This window comes from Panthera leo, chromosome C1, assembly GCF_018350215.1.
Source record: "Panthera leo isolate Ple1 chromosome C1, P.leo_Ple1_pat1.1, whole genome shotgun sequence".
Lineage (NCBI taxonomy): Eukaryota > Metazoa > Chordata > Mammalia > Carnivora > Felidae > Panthera > Panthera leo.
The window spans coordinates 45,970,897-45,994,493 of NC_056686.1; the positions used below are offsets into that span (position 1 = coordinate 45,970,897).

General features: G+C 44.5%; 1 protein-coding gene across 9 annotated transcripts in view; it reads right to left on the reverse strand.

Annotated features, from left to right (window-relative positions):
* The window catches only part of DAB1 (DAB adaptor protein 1), a 406,242-nt gene that overhangs the window by 64,310 nt on the left and 318,335 nt on the right, over positions 1-23,597 (reverse strand). For 6 of the 9 annotated variants that reach the window (XM_042951820.1, XM_042951824.1, XM_042951822.1 and 3 more), the window contains exons 5-8: positions 3,149-3,280; positions 2,423-2,542; positions 1,907-1,945; positions 293-358 (exon numbers count right to left, since the gene is read on the reverse strand). In XM_042951820.1, coding sequence (XP_042807754.1) covers positions 293-358; positions 1,907-1,945; positions 2,423-2,542; positions 3,149-3,280 — 357 coding nt within the window. The remainder of the gene's footprint in view (positions 1-292; positions 359-1,906; positions 1,946-2,422; positions 2,543-3,148; positions 3,281-23,597) is intronic. The other 3 variants (XM_042951826.1, XM_042951825.1, XM_042951821.1) reach the window with 2 other exon arrangements.

Consider the following 23,597-nt stretch of genomic DNA (forward strand, 5'->3'; position numbering starts at 1 on the left):
CCAATGGGTTACTTTACTAAAATGGAATGTCTGATTCTTGAGTCAATTGAACATAGTTAAGATCCATTAACAATTAAAACAACGCACTCAACTGGCCATTAAGCATTTCCACAGCAAGGTGTGAAAACTTCTGGTCAGTTGGTAAACGCCAACCACATGAAGTTGTCTTCCATGAGCCTGAATGACAGAAAGAGCTATGTGACCATGAGAAGGGAGCGCCCTCGGTTCTACAGGCCCTTCAGAGCATTTACTGGTATCGGTGCAATGGTAAGAGAGAGAAGCGATTTTATACCTGATAAATGTTTTCTTCCGTTTCGGGATCACGGATTGGCTCGTGTCCAGCCTCAAACACAATGTACTATTACGGAGCGGCCAGAGAGGAAAGGTCAGAGGGGAAGGAGAGAGAGGAAAAAAAAGGCATTTGGAATTCAGGATACAAATCTCAGTGAGCATTAAAGAAACAGTCACAACAGAAAATACCCTCAAGAGACAAGTGGATTACAGAAACACTACGGGTGCCTTGCACACCTCTGCCTTTTCTTACAAAAACGGCAAGGGTCTGATGGTCAGTGGTACAGGAGTGATTGCATGGGCCCCTGCACATCTTTGGGGAGATGTAACTTCTTCATTCAATGGCATTTTATCTCAGTAAGGTCTGCAAGTGCTTCATTGCTGAGTGGGAATGACATCTCCTGGGAACATCTGGGATCCCAACTTCATAATCTGGGTTACATCTGCTGCCCCCCTTTGCTTCCCCAAAGCTCCTAACTCAGCTTGGAAGTGCTCAGAAACCCCAAACTTCCACATCCCATAAATAGCACCTTATTTTACATTCTTAGTTTTAAATACTGAAACTCAATTTCTTTTCCCCTGTGCACGTTTCAGACTTTAAAGGACTGAGCAATTTCAAATAGGGCGATAGTCTTCATTCCCTGTGAGCCAGTTGGCCAGGGCAGAGCTCACATTCTAGACAAATCCTCGCCCTCAGCATTCTATAGCCAGGGCATGCCGTTAGGCGTATCTTTGGCTTTTTTTTTTTTGTCACATATGCTAGAAACCTTTACTTTGTGTTACTCATATTATATTACTTATTTTATCCTTATGGTTTTATTTTTGTCATAGCTGTACCAGCTTTCTGTGTGGAAACAGATATGTGTGACACACACACATATAACTCATAAGTTTCAGGTTTTCTTTTATGTCCTGCAAGTTCATTTTCTCACTCTTTTCTCTCCTTGGGAGTAAGTATGAGTGGGTTGGGGTTGGTGGTGGGAGGTATCCTCTTCCCTTTTCTCTGCATCTGTTTGTACACAGCACACACTTGGATCCAAGAGAAGCCATCTCTCTAGCCACACCTGGGCTGCAAGCTTGAGAGTCCAGGGATAGTTACTACCTGGGCCATCTCTAGGATCTCCCTTACTCTCCTCCCAACAGCCTCTATGGCACGATCCAGACAATCAGAGGGGCCAGAGAGATCTCTCCCCACAGCCTTCCCAAAGCTTACAGACTGCCCTTTGGGCTTGCACTCAAATGTCACCCAAACTCACTCCCCATCCCCAGTTCCTAACTCAGAGAAGCCTCCACACAAACTTGAAATATACAAGAGACTCCTGATAACATCCAGTTCTGAGAATCAAACTTTTACAGATAGTGGAGGGGGCTGGGGCAGGGGCAGGAAGGAGGAAACCTATCTCAAGATCCCATGTTATGGATGCCAGCCAAACTTCTGTTCATTTTTTATGGAAATTCACTCCTGGAGAGGCTCGCAACCCGCACCCTTGGAAATAATCTCGGTCCCTCCTCCAGGCTCTGCCCGTCAGGGGATTCTTCAGGGCTCTGACAAAGTGTCTGTAGCACAGGCCTCGCCATTCCTGACCCTAAAACCCCGATGGGTTTCAGAAATTACCTGGTATACAGGATCTTCAACATCCTCTTCCAAAATTGTCTACAGCAGAGCGAGTGAAGGGAGGTTGAAAAGCAGAAGATATAAAGGAAGAGGTGTGAGATTGTGTTCAGAAATCACAGGACAGTACAGAAACCAGCTCTGGGAAGGACAGGCTGCTGGGTCATTTTAGGGAGAAAACACACAGGGAAAAAAAAAAGGAAAAGAAAACTCTTGCAGCCACCCCCACCCCCACGCCCACTATCAACAACAGCAAAAGCAATTGCATTTCTTCTGTTCTCCTGCCCAGAAATCTTCCTCGGGATTCAAGATTTCACTTTCTCTCACATGTTCAGGATTTCAGAGAATAAAAGATCATCTCTAATGGCTTGCTCTCGGTGCCTGAAATTTACACGGGAACCTTTCATCTTTGTTTATTTCTACTTGGCAGCGGGAGGACAGGACCTGACTGTCAGTTTTCACATCTGTTTATTTGAAGTCCTAGTCTTCCCTGGTACTCGGGTAAATTCACAGGTATACCTGATACACAGCTTGTTCACACTGCTTATCCTTTTGTGCCTTTTTTTCCAATTCTTCTCGTTGCTTCAATTCGTAAATCAGTTGAAAGAGATCTCTCAAGTCCAGAATAACAGGTTCAGCCTGGAGTAGAAGGTGGGATGAATCACATTAGTAAGGGAATGGTATAAAGGCAGAAGCAGCCCGGCCCACTTTTGCCTTTGCCTGGTACAACCCGCAGCCCTTCCCTTTCCTATTAAACTGAGAGCATTCCGTCTTTAATTAATTCTACCTTGTTTATATTGGTTTAGCAAATTGCATCTAGGCTAAAGTTCATTTCTTCGACTAATTATATTTGCAAATTCATAATAATCATAAGCATAAAAGGCACTGCTTTTATTTATTAGTAATTCTAAATACAATAAAATTAGGGTAGGCCTTATGCAAAACAGCTATTTGTTTTCTCTTATTTTCTTTTTAAATGAGGCTATGAACACAAGGAAACTTATTTGTGTAGTGTGCCTCCATCCAGCTTAATCAGAAAGGAAAATAATTAGTCATTACGAAATACCCATTAGGGAAAAACAAGACCGGATGGGCTGGAGCAAGCTTCCTTGCTCCGAGGCTATCTGAGCATCAGCATCGCTCCGTCTTACATCAGAGGCGGCCTTCAAACACCAACAGTGTGACTGCACGCGCTGTCCCCTAAAGCTACCAGGAAAGGCGCCCTCCTTGGATGGGGATACTCACCGCCTGGGCTGTTTTTATGGCGACAAATCTGTGATTCCCTTCCTTCCCACAAACGTATCCAAAGGCCCGGTGGTCTGTGATGTCCTTTGCAATGTAGGAAATTTCATGAACAGCATGATGATGCTGAAGGGCCTATCAGAGACAAAAGGAAGAACATATTTCACGGGACTTTCCCTTCGAGCTGTTGATCAATAAGAGATGCGTTTCAGCTACGTGTGAACAGGCCCGAAGGGCTTTGGAAAAGCTGTTGGGTCCAGATGGAAGGAAAAAAGAGCTGCGCCTGCCCTTGAGGGGTGGAGGCTTTCCTCCATGGTCTTAGTGCTGTGACCAGGCAGACAAACAGGACTGCTCATATGCTGAATGAGCGTCTGTGGCCGTGGCTTCCATTAAGCTTGCCAGGGCCAGTCAGTCTAGTTCAAGGTGCAGGCTTCTGCTACAGCTCTCTTTGTGACATAGCCACGTTGAAGTTCCGGCTTGATATTTAATGCATTTCCATCCCCAGGGCCTCTGCTTGCTGTGGTGGAAAAGTACAGGGAGTACCGTTCAGTGTCACAGAACTATGCACTTATATGGTTACAACCCTTTTTTGACCGATGGTGACAGAGTGTCTCGGGGAACAAACACCTTCTTCTATCTTGTCCAGAGTCACCATCTGGGCTAGAGGTAGATGCCCTTAGTTCTCAGGCTCTTCCTGGGCTGGTCCCTCTGTTTGCCATGCCCATTCTTCTACCCATTTGCCTGAGTCCTCCTATTCCCTTTCAAAAGAACATTTGAGGGGCGCCTGGATGGCTCCGTTGGTTAAGTGTCCAACTCTTGGTTTTGGCTCAGGTCATGAGGTCACGGTTTTGTGGGTTCGAGCCCCCGGTTGGGATCTGTGCTGCCAGCTTGGGATTTCCTCTCTCTCTCTCTCTCTTGCTTTCGCTCGCACTCTGCCCCTCCCCCACTCGCACTGTGTCTATCTCTCTCAAAATAAATAAATAAACGTAAAAAAAAAAAAGATATTTGAATAGCACCACCTCTGTGAAATCTTCCCTGAATGAGGCTTGCTTTTCCTCCTCTGCAGAAATAATTCCATAGAACTTCGGTCTCTACTGATACGGCAATTCCTAATGGAGTCCTCACACACAGCCTCCCTGGGTTCTTGCTTTCCAGACCTTCCTACTCTGATATATTTACCTGGCTCCTTGTCTGTCTTCACAAGATCCATCTTCCTCAACTCTGTCTTCTTAGAACCTTGTGCTATGTTTGACCCATAGTTCCTGAACTCAAGTAAATCAGGATAGTTGATCAGTAATTTGGTAATCTTTTGAAGCTGATCTTCCCACCTTTATTATCTAAGCTTCAACAAATAATGCTTGCCATCCTATTGGTGATGGCCATCTGTAGGACCATTTTCCTATATTAAACCTACTCAAAGCAACACTTAGTACTCTGTGTAAAGGCTTGCGCAGGTAGTTGGGCGTTATATGATGTGCTTAAAGTCCTTATAAGGGGCCTTTTCATTAAATTACATATTAAGAGCCTTGTATTCTGGCCACTTTGTGAGCACAATGCACTCCCTGCACCTCTCTGGACCTTTGCTTCTTCTTCTTTCCAATGAGAAGTTTGTACCAGATCAATGGCTCCTAACTCAAAGCCCTGGGTCTACTTGCTTCATTAAAGGTAATAAAAAGAAGTCCTAAGCAGTTTTCAACATTTCAAAAAGCTAAGCAGAAATTTGTAACTACTCTTAATTAAGACTACACATGTGCATGCAAATGAAAATGCCAAGTTCTTTTCGAAATGTATCAGGTTTATGTTGTACTCCTTAGAATCATCTCTGAGGAGATTCTCTTTGGCATTTACTTATGGGTTTGAATAATTCAAGTAGGAAAGTGAATGATTATAAATACCCTTTTTTTTTTGGTTGGACAAAATCTTCCCCGTTACCGAGTCCACGGAAGGAGGGAGACATGTAACACAAAGGGAACTTAATCATGAACATGGTAGGAATCACTGGAGTAGATGTTCTGGAAGGTCTGGTCCTATCACCCAAGATCCTTTAGCCATTAGGACCTTGAACCACACAGCCAGTCTCTTAGGTCAGTGGACATCTAGTCTCATGAGGGTCATCACCTTAGTTCCGGACTACTGGCCCTGGCCTTCCAAAACACCCATTCCCACACTGCTGCGATCTTTCTAGGTTTCTGACCTCATGAATCATTTCTGCAGTAGAATTTGCTGTTGCACCTTGACCTTCTAGACTCTGTTCACTCACTAACCTCTCTGACTGCTCTTGTGACTCTCCCTTCAGGTCGTGCCTTGCCCAGGTTGTCCACTGACCGCTGCACATCATGCTTGGTGGGTGGTGTCACTGTCTAGTCACCTAACTGGCCACAAGACAACTGTGTAATTCTAGTGAGTTCTGACCCAAATAAAGTTGGCGGGGAAGGAAATGTTTGTTAGTGGAAGACCAATAATCCATTTATTCTTGTTTTATTAAGTGGACATGCTTAGCTAGTGGAGGAAAATTGTTCAAAGAGTGGTAGCTTTTTCATAGTGTTAATGATGTAAAATTGATGAGATTTATATTCACACAACATGGGTGTATTGATTTATAGGCTTTTGTGAACTAGAATGGTATGCAGCAGGGGAAAGTGGAAGACAAAGACATTCTCTTTCTCCCCCTTTCCTCAAAGTATTTCTCTCTCTGCATAACGTGGAGAATGTTATCCACGTTTCCTATTAAATCAAAGTTTGACGACAGTACCTTATTGATTGCCAAGCAGAATATTGCTCTAAAATTAAACTGTGATTAGAAGTCTTCCTGGTGGAATTAGATTTGGAGATGACTGTGCAAGGGTAAAATATCACCTACTATGCAAGACAGCAGATGGAGTTGCTTTAATTTATCTGGGAATCCTCATTAAGTGTTTTAAAATCAAAACATTTTTAACGCCTGATGATACCTAATATTGCCTCGCGAAGTATAGCTCTGTGCGTGCCTGAAGTGCCTAAAGATGTCTGTAACACGATCTTTTCCCATAGTTAATTTTATGTTATGTTAAATAGGATTGCTGTGAAAGTGGCTCATTTATTTGGAAACCAAGCATCATTGAGGGGATATGTCTCCACTTTCTCCAACCTCAACTGTGCAGATATAGCACAGATAACTTGGAGATACAAACACATCAGAATCCTGATAATCCCTATGGTCATATTACTGCATTCATCGTGGCAACTGCAAGAATCTTGCAAATACTTGTTCACTGAGGCTCAAAACTGCTCCATGTCTTCTAGGAGATTTTATGAGCATAGTCAAAGCCAAAGGAACCTTGAACATCCTATTGTTTGGCTGCATTTATGAAAGGACTCAGGGTCACAGAGAGTTCTGGAGGGACCAGTCCTGAATGAAGCCCTCATTCTCCCTATGAAGGATAATGGAGCATTGATAAGAGGAAGCAAGATCATGTAGAATCGAGGTCTCCACTCCTTAGAATCCTGCCTCCCCAGTCCAACAACAAAGCCATGGTCCCTGAAAAGCCTGGATGAGGAAGGGGAGAGTTGGCCAAGGAGGGAGAGTTGGCCAAGGAGGCAGAGTTGAAGCTGTTCCAGATTCTTGCAGGTATCTGAGGTCAGAGAGGGTCATAAATCAGAAGGTTTGGAAGAGAGGCTGGTTTGGGATCCTTTGCTAAGGATCTCAAAGAAAAAGGTCAAGACAGCATGTTCTGGAAGCAAGCTCTCATGAGCTTGTGACTATCTGTGATGTTCACTGAGCAGTCAGGCTGGAAAGATGTGGTGAGACCCTTGGCCATGGGAAATAAAGATCGTTTCATCCCAGGAGGGTTTCTGTGGGGAGGTCCTGGACATCACAAGTTGTTCTGGAGGGCATAGGGAATACTGGGCCAGAGGAGGAGGGAGCGGGGAGGAAAGGGAGAGTCTGGTCTTCCTTCTTCCACATTTCCTTAGGGAAACAGTTTGTCTTAGGAAAACTTAGTCTAGATATTGAGGTACTGCCCCAAATCTAAGCAGGTATTTGCTTTTAAAAGTAGTCTTCAATGACACCCTGTTTCTCTGCTACCACTTTATTCTTCTCCCATTCGGAACCCTCCCTGTTGTATTACGGATGAAAGTTGTTACTGAAGAATTCTAAGGATAGACCAGAGACTAGACTCCTCAGTCTGGTCTGATCTTCCTCCCATCACTGAACTTCAGGGGAGCCACGCTACAGATAGTCTGAAGAGCCCATCCCTGCTGCCTTCGGTTCTGTACTTCTGGGCCTGTATGCCACTGTTCACATTTTCCCTGTCGATCACCCTCTTCATCCCCATCACCAATCCTTCAGTGACTCCATGTAACCAAATCATACATATGCTCCCAGGCTAGTTCTAACAGCGTGCTCGTCCAGGGAACCTTCCCTGACCCCTCCATTTCCCAGTGATAATTCCTGTCCCTAGACCTCAGTGCCTTGTATTTGTTCTTCTATCTAGGATGCTTCATTTTGTTTCACGTTTACTCATTCATCCACTTCTTCATACCATGTGTATTTACTGAGTACCTGTTATGTTCCAGGTCTCATGCTTAGTCCTACATCCATCTAGATTCTTAAAACATAGGTCCCTTCCCTGAGGACCTTGCAATCTCATAAAAACATGCAGGATAAGAAACTAATGACCACAATATAATAAGATGAGCTTATAGTAAAGGTGTACATAAGGTGTTACATTGGCTCGGAGCAGGGATGGGGAAGGGCGTCAGGAAGACTTGACAAAGCAGCTGGCCTTGAACTGAATCTCAAAGGCTAAGGCCAGTCCCCAGAAAATCATGGGAAAGGGCAGTCTAGGCAGAAAGAACCGAACATTCACAAGAAAAAATATCCACCAGGATTCAGGGGAGTCAACAAACAAAGCAAAACAAAACAAAACCTCTGTGCACCTGTTTTCTCTCTACTTTGGGGTTGTTAGCTTGTTGAGAGAAAGATCCGTGTCTAATTCTTCTCAGTCTCCTCCCAGCTCCTAATACTGTTCCTTTTGAACAGTAAGTGCTAAATAACGTTTGATGAGCTACAGAAGGAAGGAAGAGCCACGCCATCTGAAGACACGCACTGCATGAGGTAGTTGCTCAATAAATGCTCGATGAATGACTGAATCAGGTTAATTCATGACATTTCACACAAGACTCGTTCTGTGAACAGAAGGTTTCTTATCTGATCATCATTAAGTCTTTTTTTTTTTTTTCCTTAGCATTTCTATGAGCCATTTACCAATGTTTAAATGAAGTATCAAATTGTTTGGAGGGTTACCATCTGACAGAATAAATTACAGAGGAGACTTAATTTGTAGTACGGTTCAATACAACCAATTAAATACAGTATGGATTGGAAAGTCATCTACTCAGACTTTACCACTAGCTTTTTTTTTTAAAGAATAAATTCTACCCTATTTAGCCTTCATATTATTTGTGTGTATGTGTGTGTGTGTACAGGAGTGTGTGCTTTCTCGAGGCAATATCAGTCACAGGGAAAATACACACCACGCTTCAAGTGAGTTAACAAAAACAAAACAGAAAAGCAGATACGCAGATAGACACAGAATAAAAATAGATACATGAAAAATACACTGCTTCACACCACAGACAATTACAGTAGTTAAAACCTCACAAGACAAAGGCAGGCCCAGGCTCATTATAAAGGCCTTTCTCTTTTCTCACATATTTTTGGATGCGTGTGCTGCATCACAGTGCCAACGAGGCTGGGAAGCAACCTCTGTACCACCCCCAGGCGCCCCATCATGAAATGCTCAGCGGAGCTGGTCAGAGTAAAGTCTTCCTTGAGGTCCCACCCTAAAATCTTCTAGAAGGTTTAATTCAAGGACAAAACCCAATTTCCAAACATTTAGTCTCTAGCTGCAAGGGCACTGTGATAGCAGAGGGAAGATTATGGACTCTGGAGCCAAAGAGAACACAATTCAAATCTAAGCATTATCATTTACCAGACGGGTAGCTTCAGGCACCTCTTTCTAACTTTCTGAGCCTTATTTTCTCTTTTTGTACGACATGCAGAATGATAAAGAACCTGAAAGTTTGTTGGAAATATTAAACTAACTCATATAAAACAGACCAGATATAAATGAAATGTCATTTTTTTCCCCACCAGAATGAAAAAAAAAAAAAAGAAAAGAAAGAAAAGGAAATACCTAGTGTTGACAGAAGTGTGGGGAAATATACTTTCTTTGGCTACTAGTTTTCTATGTGTTCACTGGGGATAATAATAATAATTCTCTCATGGTCCTGTTAGGAGGATAGATGACTTACGGATAGGTAAAGGGCTTGGAACAGTGTGAAACACGTAGCAGGGGCTGTGTAGATTTTGGCCATTATGGTTACTTTTATTGTTTGTGGGAGTTTGATTTGGTGCAACTTTTCTGGAGGGTAGACTGGCTGTATATTTCAAAGCCTTAAAGACATGTATAAACTTTGACCCATGATTCTTCTTGCAGGGATTCAATTATCTGTAAATAATGTAAGATGTGTGTGGGCAAAAACTCGGACACAAGCTATTCCCCACCGTGCTATAAGAAATAGTGACAAATTAGGAATGTTTGAAAGGTTGAGCACTAACTGGTTGTAGAAATTGCATTGTGATATACGATGAAGGAATACGCGGTAACTGGAAATCATCTGGAGAAATGTTAGGAATTTTCGGCATGGAAACATAGTCACGATATTCTGTTGAATTAGAGAAAACACCTTGCAAAATAGTATGTTCAATATGATCCCGTTTTTGGAAAAAGAGCATGCATACCCATATATATGTATAAAGTGTCTAGAAGTATGTCCAACAAAATCTTAATGAGAGCTCTCTCTTGAGTGGTGGAATTACCAGTGATTTTCAGAATCTGACTTTTCACTTATTTATACTAAGTAAAAAATTATACTTAAGTTAATTACATAAATACTAAGCGTTAAATAAGTATTAGAATATTAATAAGTATACAAGGGCACCTGGGTGGCTCAGTCGGTTGAGCATTTGACTCCCGATTTTGGGTCAGGTCATGATCTCACTGTTTGTGGGATTGAGCCCCATGTCAGGCTCTGCATTGTCAGCATGGAGCCTGCTTGGAATTTTCTCTCTCCCTCTCTCTCTGCTCCTCCCCCACTCTCTCTCAAAATGAATAAATAAGCTTACAAAAATACTGATAAGTATTAAAGAAAGAACATAAGATGCTTCTTTCTTATTTGGATTCAGTGAATAATGTGTGCACTGCCGTCTATAGGTTTCTACACTCATCCTGGAGTCCACTCAGCCTCCATCACTCTCCGCCTCCACAACCGCATCTTGTCAAGTGCACCCCCCAATGTCTTTCACTCTCTCCATTTCTCTCCATCTCCACTACCAGACCCAGGTCACAGCTACTGTTTCCAGCCTGGATAAAAGCAGCAACCTCAGTCCCCACCCATCCACTTCTGAGAACCTCTGCTATGATCATCCCACCACAGATGAAGGGATTGAGAGAAAATCTCGGCAACTCTGATCAAGGCTATCTCATAGGTAAAATACATCAAAGACTGCCCAAAGGCTCTTCAGGTAAAGACCAAAATCTTTGCGAGGGCCTCTGTCCACCTCCCCAGGGTGTCTTGCCATGGCTCCCTTGCTTCCTACAACCCTGGCGGCCATTATTCAGACTCTCAGAAGCGCTGCCCTCCCACCTCAGGGTTTTGCACAGGCTACTCTGTCCACCTAGGGCACTCAACTCCTCCTTCTTCAGATCTCAGCAGAGATGGCTGTTCCCCTCTCAAGTCTTCCCTGACTTTCCAGTAGGGACCTGGTTCCCATGCCACACGTCTTCTTAGCTTGCTGGACTTTTCCACGTGGGGCAGCTGTTGAGTGTCTCACTATGGATATGGACACATACACATAATAGCTCCAGGATGGCACCAACGATACCATTTTTTCCTTATCTCATCCTGAGCATCAAATACAGTGCCTGACATAGAGCAAGCAAGCAGTACATATATACTTTTTGTTGTTAAAGTTTACCATTCTAACCATTTTTAAATGTACAGTTTTGTGGCATGAAGTGCATTCACACTGGTCTTCAGCCATCACCAGCACCTATCTCTAGACTTTGCCATCTTCTCAAGTTGACAATCTGTACCATTAAATACTAACCCACTCCTCTCTTCCCCCAGCCCCTGGCAACTACCTTCTCCTTCCCGTCTCTATGAGTTTGTCAGTACATATTCTTAATGAATAACTTGAATGAATCTGTCAGCAGGACTCTGAATCCTAGTCTCTCCTTGAACCCCCCCACTCCAACCCACTGCCTCTAGGGATGTCTTCCTCACTAAGACTTTACTTCCTTAGCTGTTAAAATGAGGAGGCTGTATGCAGTAAGTAGTCAGGTCCTGTTTTGCTCCAGACGCTTTTTAAAATTTTATTGTTTTTTAATGTTTATTCATCAAAAAAATTTTTTTTAACGTTTTATTTACTTTTGAGAGAGACAGAGACAGAGTGAGAGCGGGTGAGGGGCAGAGAGAGAGGGAGACAAAGAATCCGAAGCAGGATCCAGGCTCCAAGCTGCCAGGACAGAGCCTAATGTGGGGCTCGAACCCACAAACCACAAGATCATGACCTGAGCCAAAGTCAGACGCTTAACCGATGGAGCCACCCAGGTGCCCCAATGTTTATTCATTTTTGAGAGAAAGAGAAAGCATGAGTGAAGGAGGGGCAGAAGAGAGGAAGACACAGAATCTGAAGCAGGCTTCAGGCTCTGAGCTTTCAGCACAGAGCCCGACGTGGGGCTCAAACTCGTGAACTTCAAGATCATGACCTGAGCTGAAGTTGGACTCTTAACCAACTGAGCCACCTAGGTGTCCCTGCTCCAGACACCTCTTCGATTCCTCTTTAAATTTTATAACAACACAGCACCTATAAAAGGCAGCTTCTTCTTAGGTCTCAAAACATGTTATAGACACACAGCTCTGCAGTATCTACAATAGGCAAATTATGGAAGCAGCCCAAGTGTCCACTGACTGACTGATGAGTGCATAGAGATGATGTGATATATGTATGTGTGTGTGTATATATGTGTGTATATATACATATATATGGATATGATATGTTATATATATTATTTTTATTTTATTATTTATTATTATATGATATTATATATCTATAATGGAATATTACTCAGCCATAAAAAAGATGAAATCTTGCCATTTGCACTGACATCAATGGAGCTAAAGAGTATTATGCTAAGCAAAATAAGTCAGAGAAAAACAAATTCTACATGATTTCACTCATATATGGAATTTAAGAAGGAAAACAAATGAGGAAAGGGGGGGAAAGAGAGGGAGAGAGACAGGCATACCAAGAAAGAGACTCTTAACTATAGAGAACAAACTGATGGTTACCAGATGGGCGATGGGTGGGGGTGGGGATGGGTGAAATAGGTGATAGAGATTAAGGAGAGCACTTGTTGTGATGAGCACCGGGTTTTGTATGGAAGTGTTGAATCACTATATTATACACCTGACAATAATACAACATTGTATGCTAACTGGGCTTTAAATAAAAATTAAAAAAAGAACAAGCTACACACAAAAGAATTAACACCCAGTAAATACACAGCTCTAGAAAGATGTGAATGAAGTCCTTGCCTAAAAATAGGGAGATGAACTAGTTAACTGAGAGCATTCTAGACCTATGATTTGGACCTAAATTTGTCTAAGAGGCAAAGTGGAGCCAGGTGTGCCTAATCAATTAGCAATCACAAAAGTGACAACGAAGCAGGTTTCTGTTCCAAAGACATGAAAACCACCTTAAACAGGAAACTGGCTTCCATGTGAAACACTAGTTTCCTAACACTGGGGTTCCATCAAAATTCCACATCCCATAACTAAGGACAGTCAGGGTTGGCAGCGGATTAGACTACTGTCCTCTTTCAATTCACATCCGTCCCCCACAGCCCTTTGGTACCAGGCACTCTGGGATGACCAAGGGACACTCTGCGCTCTCCAAAGTCAACAATAAGTGCATGTGTGTGGAAGGGAGGGGCTCCTTTTCTGCTAAGCACTCAGAGTAGTTTGCATATTGCGTTGTCCTAGTCTCATTTTCAAAAGGCATGTAGTGTGGTAGAAGGATCTGAATCTCAGCTTTGTGGCCATGGGCAAGTCACCTTATGTCACCAAGCCTCAGTTTTCTTCACCTGTAAAATGGGAATGATGGCTTCCTCATAGGGAGGAAATGAGGAAGATCACATCAAATGCCTAACAGTATATCTGGTAGATGATGGACTCTTAATTCTTCAGCTATTTTCCCCCGTCAACTGAGTTTAAGATTCTCAATCTACTGGACTACACAGTGTCCAATCACCAAGCATGCTTCCCTCAGGTAAGGACTTCCTTAGAGCTGACAGGATAATAGTCTTTGAGTATACAAAGGCTGGTGAGAACCAGAGTCTACTGGGAAATCAAGTTACCAGAAGAGCAAGAGAAGCTGAGAGTTAGGGAAGAGTCAGTCTCTCCCTCCCTCCCTCCCTCCCTCCCTCCCTCTCTCTCTCTTTCTCTCTCCCTCCCTCCATTCCCTCCTTCTTTCCTTTCCTTTCCTTCCTTCCTTCCTTCCTTCCTTCCTTCCTTCCTTCCTTCCTTCCTTCCTTCCTTCCTTCCTTCCTGTGAGTGGGGTGTGGGGCAGTGGAAGAGGGAGAACCTTAGGCAGGCTCCATGTGCAGCACAGAGGCTGATGCAGGCTTGATCCCACGACCCTGGGATCTTGACCTGAGCCGAAATCAAGAGTCGAACACTTAACCAAGTGAGCCACCCAGGCGCCCCAGGGAGAGTTTCAAACGTTATGTTGAAGAACCCAGATGGTGCCATCCTGGAAAATTTAACTCTGTAGTTTTCAGTTATATAAATCAGTGGATTCCTTTTGTGGTTCAAGACAGTTGGAGGTGGATTTTGTATTACTTGCAAGTAAGATTTCTGAACAATATAGTGATCATCATTATCCCTGTCTCAGGAGGAAGCAAGCTCAGAAAGAAGTGATGTGCCCAAGGAACGGCAACTGACATGAGCTTTTAGCAAGTCTCATTGACACTCAAGTCTATGCCTGGTTTATGGTTAGTAGTATTTAATCCTGGAACTGCAATTTTGAATTTGCTTTGGGTATATATTAGGATAAAACAAATACATAAGTATAGTGTTATTAGAAAGCAAGATTTTCAGTGCAAGAAAAACGAGATACAAATACGAAAGAAATAAACAGACAATTTTAAGTTTGAATTGGAAATATCACTATGAACTCATGACTTTAAAAGTAGACTCCTACCACCGCTCACATAAAGGGCCCAGAAGCAATGAAACCCCAGCAGCAATGAACACGCCTAATGTGGCTACTTATTATCTTGCGATCTAGTTATCTATTGATCTCTAACCTAGCTAAAGAGAAAGAGTCAGAGAAAGCAAATATGGCAAAAGGGGGAATGTTCTGTTTGTTGGAACGCTTCCTAACATGCCGGAACCTCCCACTCTCCCTCCCTCTCAGAACAGGAGAAACCAAGGCCCTGGACATTTCAAGAGCTTAACTGAAAGTAGGCTGCAGACAAAAGGCCTTTATCAAGTCAACCTCAGGCAACCGTGGGTCCAAAACATAAGGGGCCATTTAACTCTCTTAGAAGTGCTCACAGCTAGAGCTCCCAGTCCCTTTGTTCCTTGTTGCCTTCCTACGGCCCGCATAAATGAACATCAGCCGGTACCTCTCTATTTTTAACAACATTTTCAAAAGTTCAGGTTGAATACATATGGGAACAACTTATACTTCTGAAACTCTGCGGAAAAAAATCCCACACTTAGAAGATCCTCTAAATACGCATAGGAATTCAGATTTTATTTTCATTGTATTAAAAAGAGGGGCGCCTGGGTGGCTCAGTCAGTTAAGCGGCTGACTTCGGCTCAGGTCATGATCTCACGGTCCGTGAGTTCGAGCCCTGTGTTGGGCTCTGTGCTGACAGCTCAGAGCCTGAAGCCCATTTCAGATTCTGTGTCTCCCTCTCTCTCTGACCCTCCCCTGCTCATGCTCTGTCTCTCTCTCTCTCAAAAATAAATAAACGTTAAAAAAAAATTAAAAAAAAAAAAGAAAAAGAAAAGGTACTACTCTGAGGGCCTCTTCTGTGCTCTGCACCCTGCCAGGCACTCGACACATGCAATCCACACTGACTCCACTCAACAACCTTCCCTATTGTTTCTTCTCCTTTTACTGCTGAGGCAACTGAGACACAGAGAGGTTGGATAACTCGCCCCAGGTCACACGGCTAAGGTAGACTGACGCTGGATTATGGCTTGTATGCCCCTGCAGCCTCTGTGCACTAAATACAGCTTTGGATGTACTTTAACTGCTTATGTTCTCGTTCTCCTAAAATTCTTATTTTTATTTCTGTTTCTTTCTGCATGAAGAGGCCTAATAACCATGGTAGGTGTTTAGTAATATAACCAATGATTTCGATATTTTAGCTTATGGTGTAAAATTATTGTAGCAAGTAGGTAAATGAGTGTGGATGAATGGAAATGAAACAGCATGTTTTGCTACAAGTCACTGCAGAAATGAGGTCATTATATTTAATGGAAAATTACTTTTTGTGTTGTAACCAGTCTGAAATTAACCTCTGCTTTGGTCACAATGAAATCTTGCACGCCAGACAGAAACTTACAAAAAAGGACGCTTTGACTAAATAAAATGCAGCCAATGGAAAGAACACCAGATCAGGAGGCAGTGAGATGGCTGTATTTCAGGTCCTGGTATCTTCATTTATAAACCGAGATGGGTAACTGGTGGTGGTGGTGGGTAATATGGTTTCTAAGATCTATTTTGCTAAGACACCTGGGTGCCAGGGCAACACATGACTTTGAAAAGCCACAGGTTGGCCTCTGAAATCTAGATCCATTATAGACTATTTGTGTCAACTTGGACAAATCACCTCACTTCTCTGAACCTGGCACTCTCATCTATAACTCCATCAGATTGGGTGAGAGAACTAAAATAGATCATTCTGTTAAAATTCCTAGTATCCTGCCTGGTACCTAGTGATGCTTAAGAAATGGTACTTCCTCTCCAGCTCCAAGATTCTGTCATGTGACTTGTTTGTCATTGTCACATGGTGATTTGTGCCCTCCCAGAGTTCATGTTGAAGTCCTAAACTTTGGGACTTCAGACTGTGAATTTATTTGGAAATAGTGTTGTTAGAAGTGTAATCACTTAAAATTAGGTCATATTAGAATAGGGTGTGCCTCCTATCAAATATGACTGGTGTTGTTATGAAAAGGGGAGATTTGAACACAGACACACATATGGGGGGGAAGACCCTGAAAACATGAAGGCAGAGATGAGGGTGATGTGTCTAACAGCTAGGGAGCACCAAAGATTGCTAGCAAACCACCAGAAACTGGAAGACGGGCTTGGGACAGACCCTCTGTCACAGTCCTCAGGAGGAAGCCTCCTTGCCAACATCTTGATCTAAGACTTGTAGCCTCTAGAACTATGGGACAATAGATTTCTGGTGCTTAAGCCTCTCAGCTGTAGTAGTTTGTTACGGGGGTGGGGGGGGGGGAGTGGCTAGGAAAGTAATACAGCCATTCCTTTAATTTCATGACCACACCCACACTCCTTTGTTTGAGGAGTTCCCCCAAGAGGATACAGTGGTCACACAAAAGAACCTTAGGCATCCAGTCCTAACTACTCCCTCAATAAGCCTTAATTTTCCCATCTGTAAAATGAGGGGGCAGGCCTGGCTCCTGCTAGCTTTGCTCTGCTTTTCAATCCTGGAGAGCCAACCCTTCGGTTTTCCTATTGCCGCCAGACCTTGCTGCTTAAATGAGAAGCTGAGAGGAGTGCAGTGCTGTGCAATTTACAGCTGCATCTGTCCAATTATTTCCCATTTAGCACTGTGCGGCATTTCCCCAAATACACCGCCAAACCACTGAGGTGGTGGGGCTGAGCTCTATGAGTACCAGGATCAATTGGTTCTCTCACACTAATTGGCCCCATGATTTGTTAGGCTATTGCCTTGGAAAATGAACTGTCAGTAGAAGAAATTAGTATGGAATTGTCCCCTTCATTGGAAAGGCACCAAAGGCCACCCTGTAGCTATCTTCTTCAACTCACCTTAAAATTTTAGAGGGAATATTGACATGAACTAATAAATTTCTAACCCTCGGTTCTGTCATTTGCCTGTTGAGATGAGAAAAGTAAGGCTCAGAGGGATGAAAGAACTTGCCCAATCAATGTTCAATCAATGGTGAAGTTCAGAGCTGGTGCGAGAAGTCGGTGGGATGGCAACATTCATGCCCATTTTACTACATCAGGTTGTCTCCTTAAGAGCTGTGATCATCAGGTTCAGCCCAGCTCTCTGCTCACTTATCCCTCCCCCCACCCCCACCTTCCAGCATGTGTCTGTGTGCCAGACTTGGAGACAGGTGTATGCAAATGAAGACAGGTGTAGGGAGGACCAGCTCCGTCACTCAGTGCTTCCTGCATCAAAACCCACGAGCTGCTGGCCCCGCTCTGACTCATCCCCATGACTCAATTCCAGAACGGGCATTTTCTTTGACCCACAAGTTCTGTGTCAGGTGCTGTGCTGGGTGCTGGGGACACAATGATAGACCTGGCAAGATCCTTGCCCTTGAGGGGCTCACAATCTCTGGGGAGACAGTGAGTCAGGTGCTTCTGTTTAGTGTTTTCAAAGAAAACCATTCCCTTTCTTCCTAATGCATATTAGCACAGTCTGTCATAACCCTGTCACTTGCATGATCACCTGGTTAATGTGTATCTTCTCCATTAGGTTGTGAAGACAATGAAATTAGCCTCTGTATCAGTTCCTGGCTCACACGTGCATCCCCAGCACCCAGCGAAGTGTACGATCCATACTGGGGAATCAGCGATGATCTGCTGAACGAATAAGCCAACACTGTGTCCATACCATTATGAAGGCAAGAACAGGGTAGGAATTAGCCTGAGTTGACTGGTAGGAGCTGATGAGGTAAAAGCTAGTGACTGTGGGGGCAGTTGGGATTGAGATATTCCATCCTGATGGATAACAGAGAGATAGGAAGCTATAAAATATAAGCTATATAAGCTTTGAGTTGATAATCCCAACTGCAATCAGTTTGGGATTATTAGGCCATAAAGTGCTAGGGAAAGAGTGACAGCGTGAGAAGGTAGGCAGGGGTCAGGGGATTGAGGACTTTGAAGGCCACTTTAAAAAAACTGGGGTGCCTAGAATTGTCAGCTCCTTTGTCCTCGACTCTGTTGTTGACGTCAGTGACAGCTGGCTGACCCTTCCAGCTGGTTGTAGATGGAGTCCTCCTTCAGGCTAGAGAAGGATGATGAGATGAGCAGCCTCGCCTAGCTGGCTGCCGTGGGACGGGGGCCACTTCCAGGGCCCTGGCCAGCCAGCAGCTGGGACTGTACAAGCAGAGCAGCAGACTTTCTGCACCGGTCACAGTCGAGCCAAATGTTTGTGAGCCACAGATGGAACCCACCCTCCTCCACCCCCAACCCCTGCTCCCTGGCCCCCAATCCATGACCCACGGAAGTTCACTCAAAATTCCCTGGCACCAGAGGACAGGGATTCTGTCTTCTGAAAAACCGAACGGCCGTGTTGGTGGTAGCAGTGGTGATGGCAATGTGCCTTTATTTACTTAGCTGAGCTGGGAGTTCCGGGGAACAACGGGATGTTTCCTATGTGGTGGCAAATGGCTTTATGTCACCTATGGCAAAGTCTAGGAGTCAACACGGTGTGTGTGCCAGTGTCAGATGGGTCTGGATCATTCCTTGGCTCTGCTTCTGTCTCCTCCTGTATGAATTAAGGAAGTCCTAGTCTCACATCAGACCTTGGGGGCTCTGTTTGTGAGATGTTCGAGGTGGCCTCAAGACATTTTGAGGGGCTCTGGGGTTGGGTGTTCAGAGGGTGTGGGTGTGAGGTCATCTGTATCTCCCTTCTGTGCACATTTTCTACAGCAATTTCCCAGTGTGATGCAAAGGAGAGATAGGCCAAGACCAAAATGCAGAGGCCTGTCATGGCCTTTTCAGGATTCAACTGAGATTGCAGGGATATGCCACTGAGGACCTGGCCCCTGGGACTCCTGACAGGGTTTCCTTTCCCAGCTAGATTAGCTACCCATCCCCCTTCTGTCTCCTGAGCCTCTTGTTTGCTGTCCTGTGTGCAGAACACTTGCTATTTCAATTTGCAGTGACCCGTTATCTACACCCCTATCTCTAACTTGTCTGGGTGTCCCTTCATGGGCCTGCATCAGAATGTCAGCGGCTTGCCCACCCAGCAGAGCTGGTGCAGGCATCACAGAGACCAGTGGTAGAATGTGAAATGCCCCACTGACACAGTCCACCTCACCAAACTCCAGCCAGCTTCCCCTGACAAAGCCTCTTCTCAACCAAGCTTTAACCTTAGCCTGTAAAGACTTGAACAAACACTAACATACAGGCGTATCTAGCGGACGCTGGTGGGTTCGGTTCCAGACTACTGCCACAAGGCGATTATCACAATAAAGCAAGTCAGATGAATCTCTGATTTCCCAGTGCGTAGAAAAGTTATGCTGACACTATCCTGCAGTCTATTAAAGGGTGCAATACCATCATGTCTAAGAAGACAATGCACATATCTTAATTTAAAAAACGCTTTACTGCTAGAAAAATGCTAACCATCATCAGAGCTTTCAGCGATTCGTGATCTTTTGGCTGGCGGAGGGTCCTCACTCGATGTCAGTGGCTGCCGTCGGTGAGGGTGGTGGCTGTGGCGGCTTCTTAAAATAAGACAACAACCAAGATTGCTGCATCGATGGACTCTTGCTCTCACGAACAACTTCTCTTTAGCACGTGCGCTGTTTGATAGCATTTTACCAGCGGTAGAGCTTTCGAAACTGGAGTCAGTCCTCTCCAACCCTGCCGCTGCTTTATCAATTAAGTTTATGTGATCATCTGAATCCTTTGTTGTCGTTTCAACAACCTGCACAGCGTCTCCACCAGGCGTAGATTCCACCTCAAGAAACCACCTTCTTTGTTCATCCATAAGAAGCAATCCCTCACGTGCTCAAATTTTATCATGGGATTGCCGCCACTGAGTCCCACCTTCAGGCTCCACTTGTAATTCTAGTTCTCTTGCTGCTTATACCACATCTGTCATTATTTCCTCCACTGAAGTCTTGAATCCCTCAAAGTCATCCATGAGGGTTGGAATCAACTTCTTCTCAACTTCTATTAACGTTGCTATCTTGACCTCTTCCCGTGACTCACAAATGTTCTCAATGGCATCTAGAATGGTGAATCCTCTCAAGAAGGTTTTCAATTTGCTTTTTCCCAGATCCATCAGAAAAATCACTATGGCAGTGATAGCCTTAGGAAATGTGTTTCTTAAATATAAGAAAGTTGAAATAACTCCTTGGCCCACAGGCTGCAGAATGGATACTGTGTTAGTCAGCAGGCACGAAAACAACATTCATCTTGTACATCTCCATCAGAGCTCTTGGGTGACCAGGAGCATTGTCAATGAGCAGTGATATTTTGAAAGGAATCTTTTTTATTGAGCAGTAGGCCTCAACAACAGGCTTAACATATTCAGTAAACCATCTTGTAAATAAATGTGCTGTCACCCAGGCTTTGTCGTTCCATTTATAGAGCACAGAAAGTGTAGATTAGGCATCATTCCCAATGGCCCTAAGATCTTCAGGGGTGAAGGAGCACTGGCTTCGACTTAGAGTCACCAGCTGCATTAGCCCCTAACAAGAGTCAGCTTGTGCTTTGGAGCTTTGAAGCCAGGCACTGACTACTCCTCTCTAGCTAGGAAAGTCCTGGATGGCGTCTTCTTCCAATAGAAGGTCTTTCATCTGTACCGAAATCTGTTGCGTAGTACAGCCACCTTCATGAATTCTGAGCCAGATCTCCTGGAGAACCTGCGGCAGCTTCCACAGCAGCACCTGCTGCTTCCCCTTGTAATCTCATGTTATGGAGACGGCTTCCTTCCTTAAACCTCGTGAATCCACCTCTACTAGCTTCAGACTTTCCTTCTGCAGCTTCTTCACCTCTCTCAGCCTTCCCAAGAAGTGAGGAGAGTTAGAGCCTTGCTCCGGATCAGGCTCTGGCTTAAGAGAATGCTGCGGCTGGTCTGACCTTCCATCCCGGCCACTCACACTTTCTCCGTATCAGCAATGCGGCTGTTTCCCTTTCTTATCCTTTGGGAGCTCACTGGAGTAGCACTTTCAATTTCCTTCAAGAACTTTCCCTTGTACTCAAAAGTTGGCCAAGTGTTCGGTGCAAGAGGCCTAGCTTTCCGCCTCCTCACTAAGCTTTGTCATTTCTGGCTCTTGACTGAAAGGGAGACATGTGCAGCTCTTCCTCTCACCTGAACGCCCAGGGGCCACAGCAGGGTTATTAAAATGGTGGCCTGATTCCAGTATTGCTGTTGTCTCAGGGAATAGGGAGGCCCGAGGAGGGGGGGAGAGAGAAGGGGAAAAGCTGGTTGTGGAGCAGTCGGAACGCACACAACATTTACTAAGTTTACCGTCTTCTATGGGCACAGTTCGTGGTGCCCCAAGTAATTACAGTAACATCACAGGTCAGGGACCACAGATCGCCATGATAAATGTAATAGCAAAAAGTCTGAAATGTTGTGAGAATTACCAAAATGTGACACTGAGACACAAAGTCAGCAAATGCTGTTGGAAAAAAATGGTGCCGCTAGCCTTCCTTGACGCTGGGTTGCCAAAGACCTTCAATTTCTAAAAAACCAAAACCAAAACCAAAACCAAAAAACAAACCCCAAGACATAGTACCTGCAAAGTGCAGTAAAATGATTCACGATAAAATGAGATATGCCTGTAGCTTCTGACAGCTCAAGGCTGCATCCCAAGGATGACCCCGCTTAAAGTCCCTACCTCAGAAAACTCGAGGCTGCCAAAAGCATTTCCTGTTCGTTCCAGCCAGCACCTGAAGATCGGGCCCCTGTCTCCCACTAGGTACAAGAGCGTCAGAGCCCAAACTTGGGTAAAGCACCAGCCTGCAAACCTAGATTTGCTTTACATGCACTAACTGCCCCTCTTTCCACGTTTTGCAATTTTCCCAAATTACCCTGAGCTGACTCTGGGAGACCCCGGCTAGCCCCCCTCCTTTACTCTCCCTTTAAAATGCCCAGTCACTGCTATGTCAGTTGGAATGGAGCTCCTGCTCTACTGTCCATGGTCACTGAATGAAATGTTTTCACTACCTGATTGTCCAGGGCTGTTTATCTTTGATACCATATAGGTGATCACAATCTCCACCTATAGTATGAAGCCCTAGGCCCTGGGCTGAGCGGATGAGGCACACTATCTCATTTATTATGATGCTGGAATTGGAGGCAATCTGGGCAGAGACTGGGGAGCCCCTGTACAGCACAGTGGTTAGGAGCACAGACTCTGGAGTCAGTGGTCAAAGTCTGGCCTCTTCATGCACAACCTATGATGCCTGGGTTAGGCACTTAACATTTTGTGACGTCGCTTTCTTGCCTGTATATGGGGAATGACTGTCTCCGCCTCCCAGAGCTGTTAGAACTCCCTGAATTAACATACATGGCATGCTCAGCTTGGTGCCCAGAGCACAGCAAGTGCTTCATAAATGTGACACTGTTACTTCAAAGTCATTCAAAGGGTATCCCATGAGCTGATATCTTCTCTGTTTTTTGCAGAATGTATGCCCTTGCCTAGCACACATCCTGGTGCACAGACACCATTCATCAAGTTGTTGAGTAAACAACTGAATGCTGGGAATGTGTATCCTTGCTGTTACACACACTCCTGCACGCTCTTCAGTCTGGTCCCAGAAATGCACGGGGGCTGCTGGTCTGTGTCTGTATGACAGCATTTGTGCTGCTCTTGAGCGCATGCACACACAGATACCCGCACGGTCTATGCTACGGGGCAGAAGTGCGTGAGAACTTGTGATACACAGCGGACATGCCGGGCAGGTCCATGAGCCGATGGGGCCGGCAGACATCCTTGCTGCTCTGGACTCAACTGAGCAGAAGCAAAACTTGGCTGGAGACTCCTACATTTTATTCTCTCTTTGTGTATCAGAATGGAACAAAGTGATAGGAGTTGTCAAGTTTTGAAATGAATAATAAGACGTCTTTGGAGTGAGGCATATGAAAGAGACGAGCTAAAAATATAGCCGCTCCAAGAGCATCTGGGAAGCAGAAGGATTAGCAAGGCGTCTTTAATTGCAGAACAAAGGCCCCTGCTGAAGGGGATGTTTCCCTCCCGGGTTGCACCTGCAAGCAGGTAAGCAACAGGATGAAAATGCAGAGTGTTTATTATGAATGCCCTCTCCCTACTTTAGGAAATTAATTCCCTAAAGCAGGCATCTCGCAATTTTATATCATGTGGATACAATGGGAGAAACATCAAGGGACTCAGCCAGAGCAGGGAGGGGCGC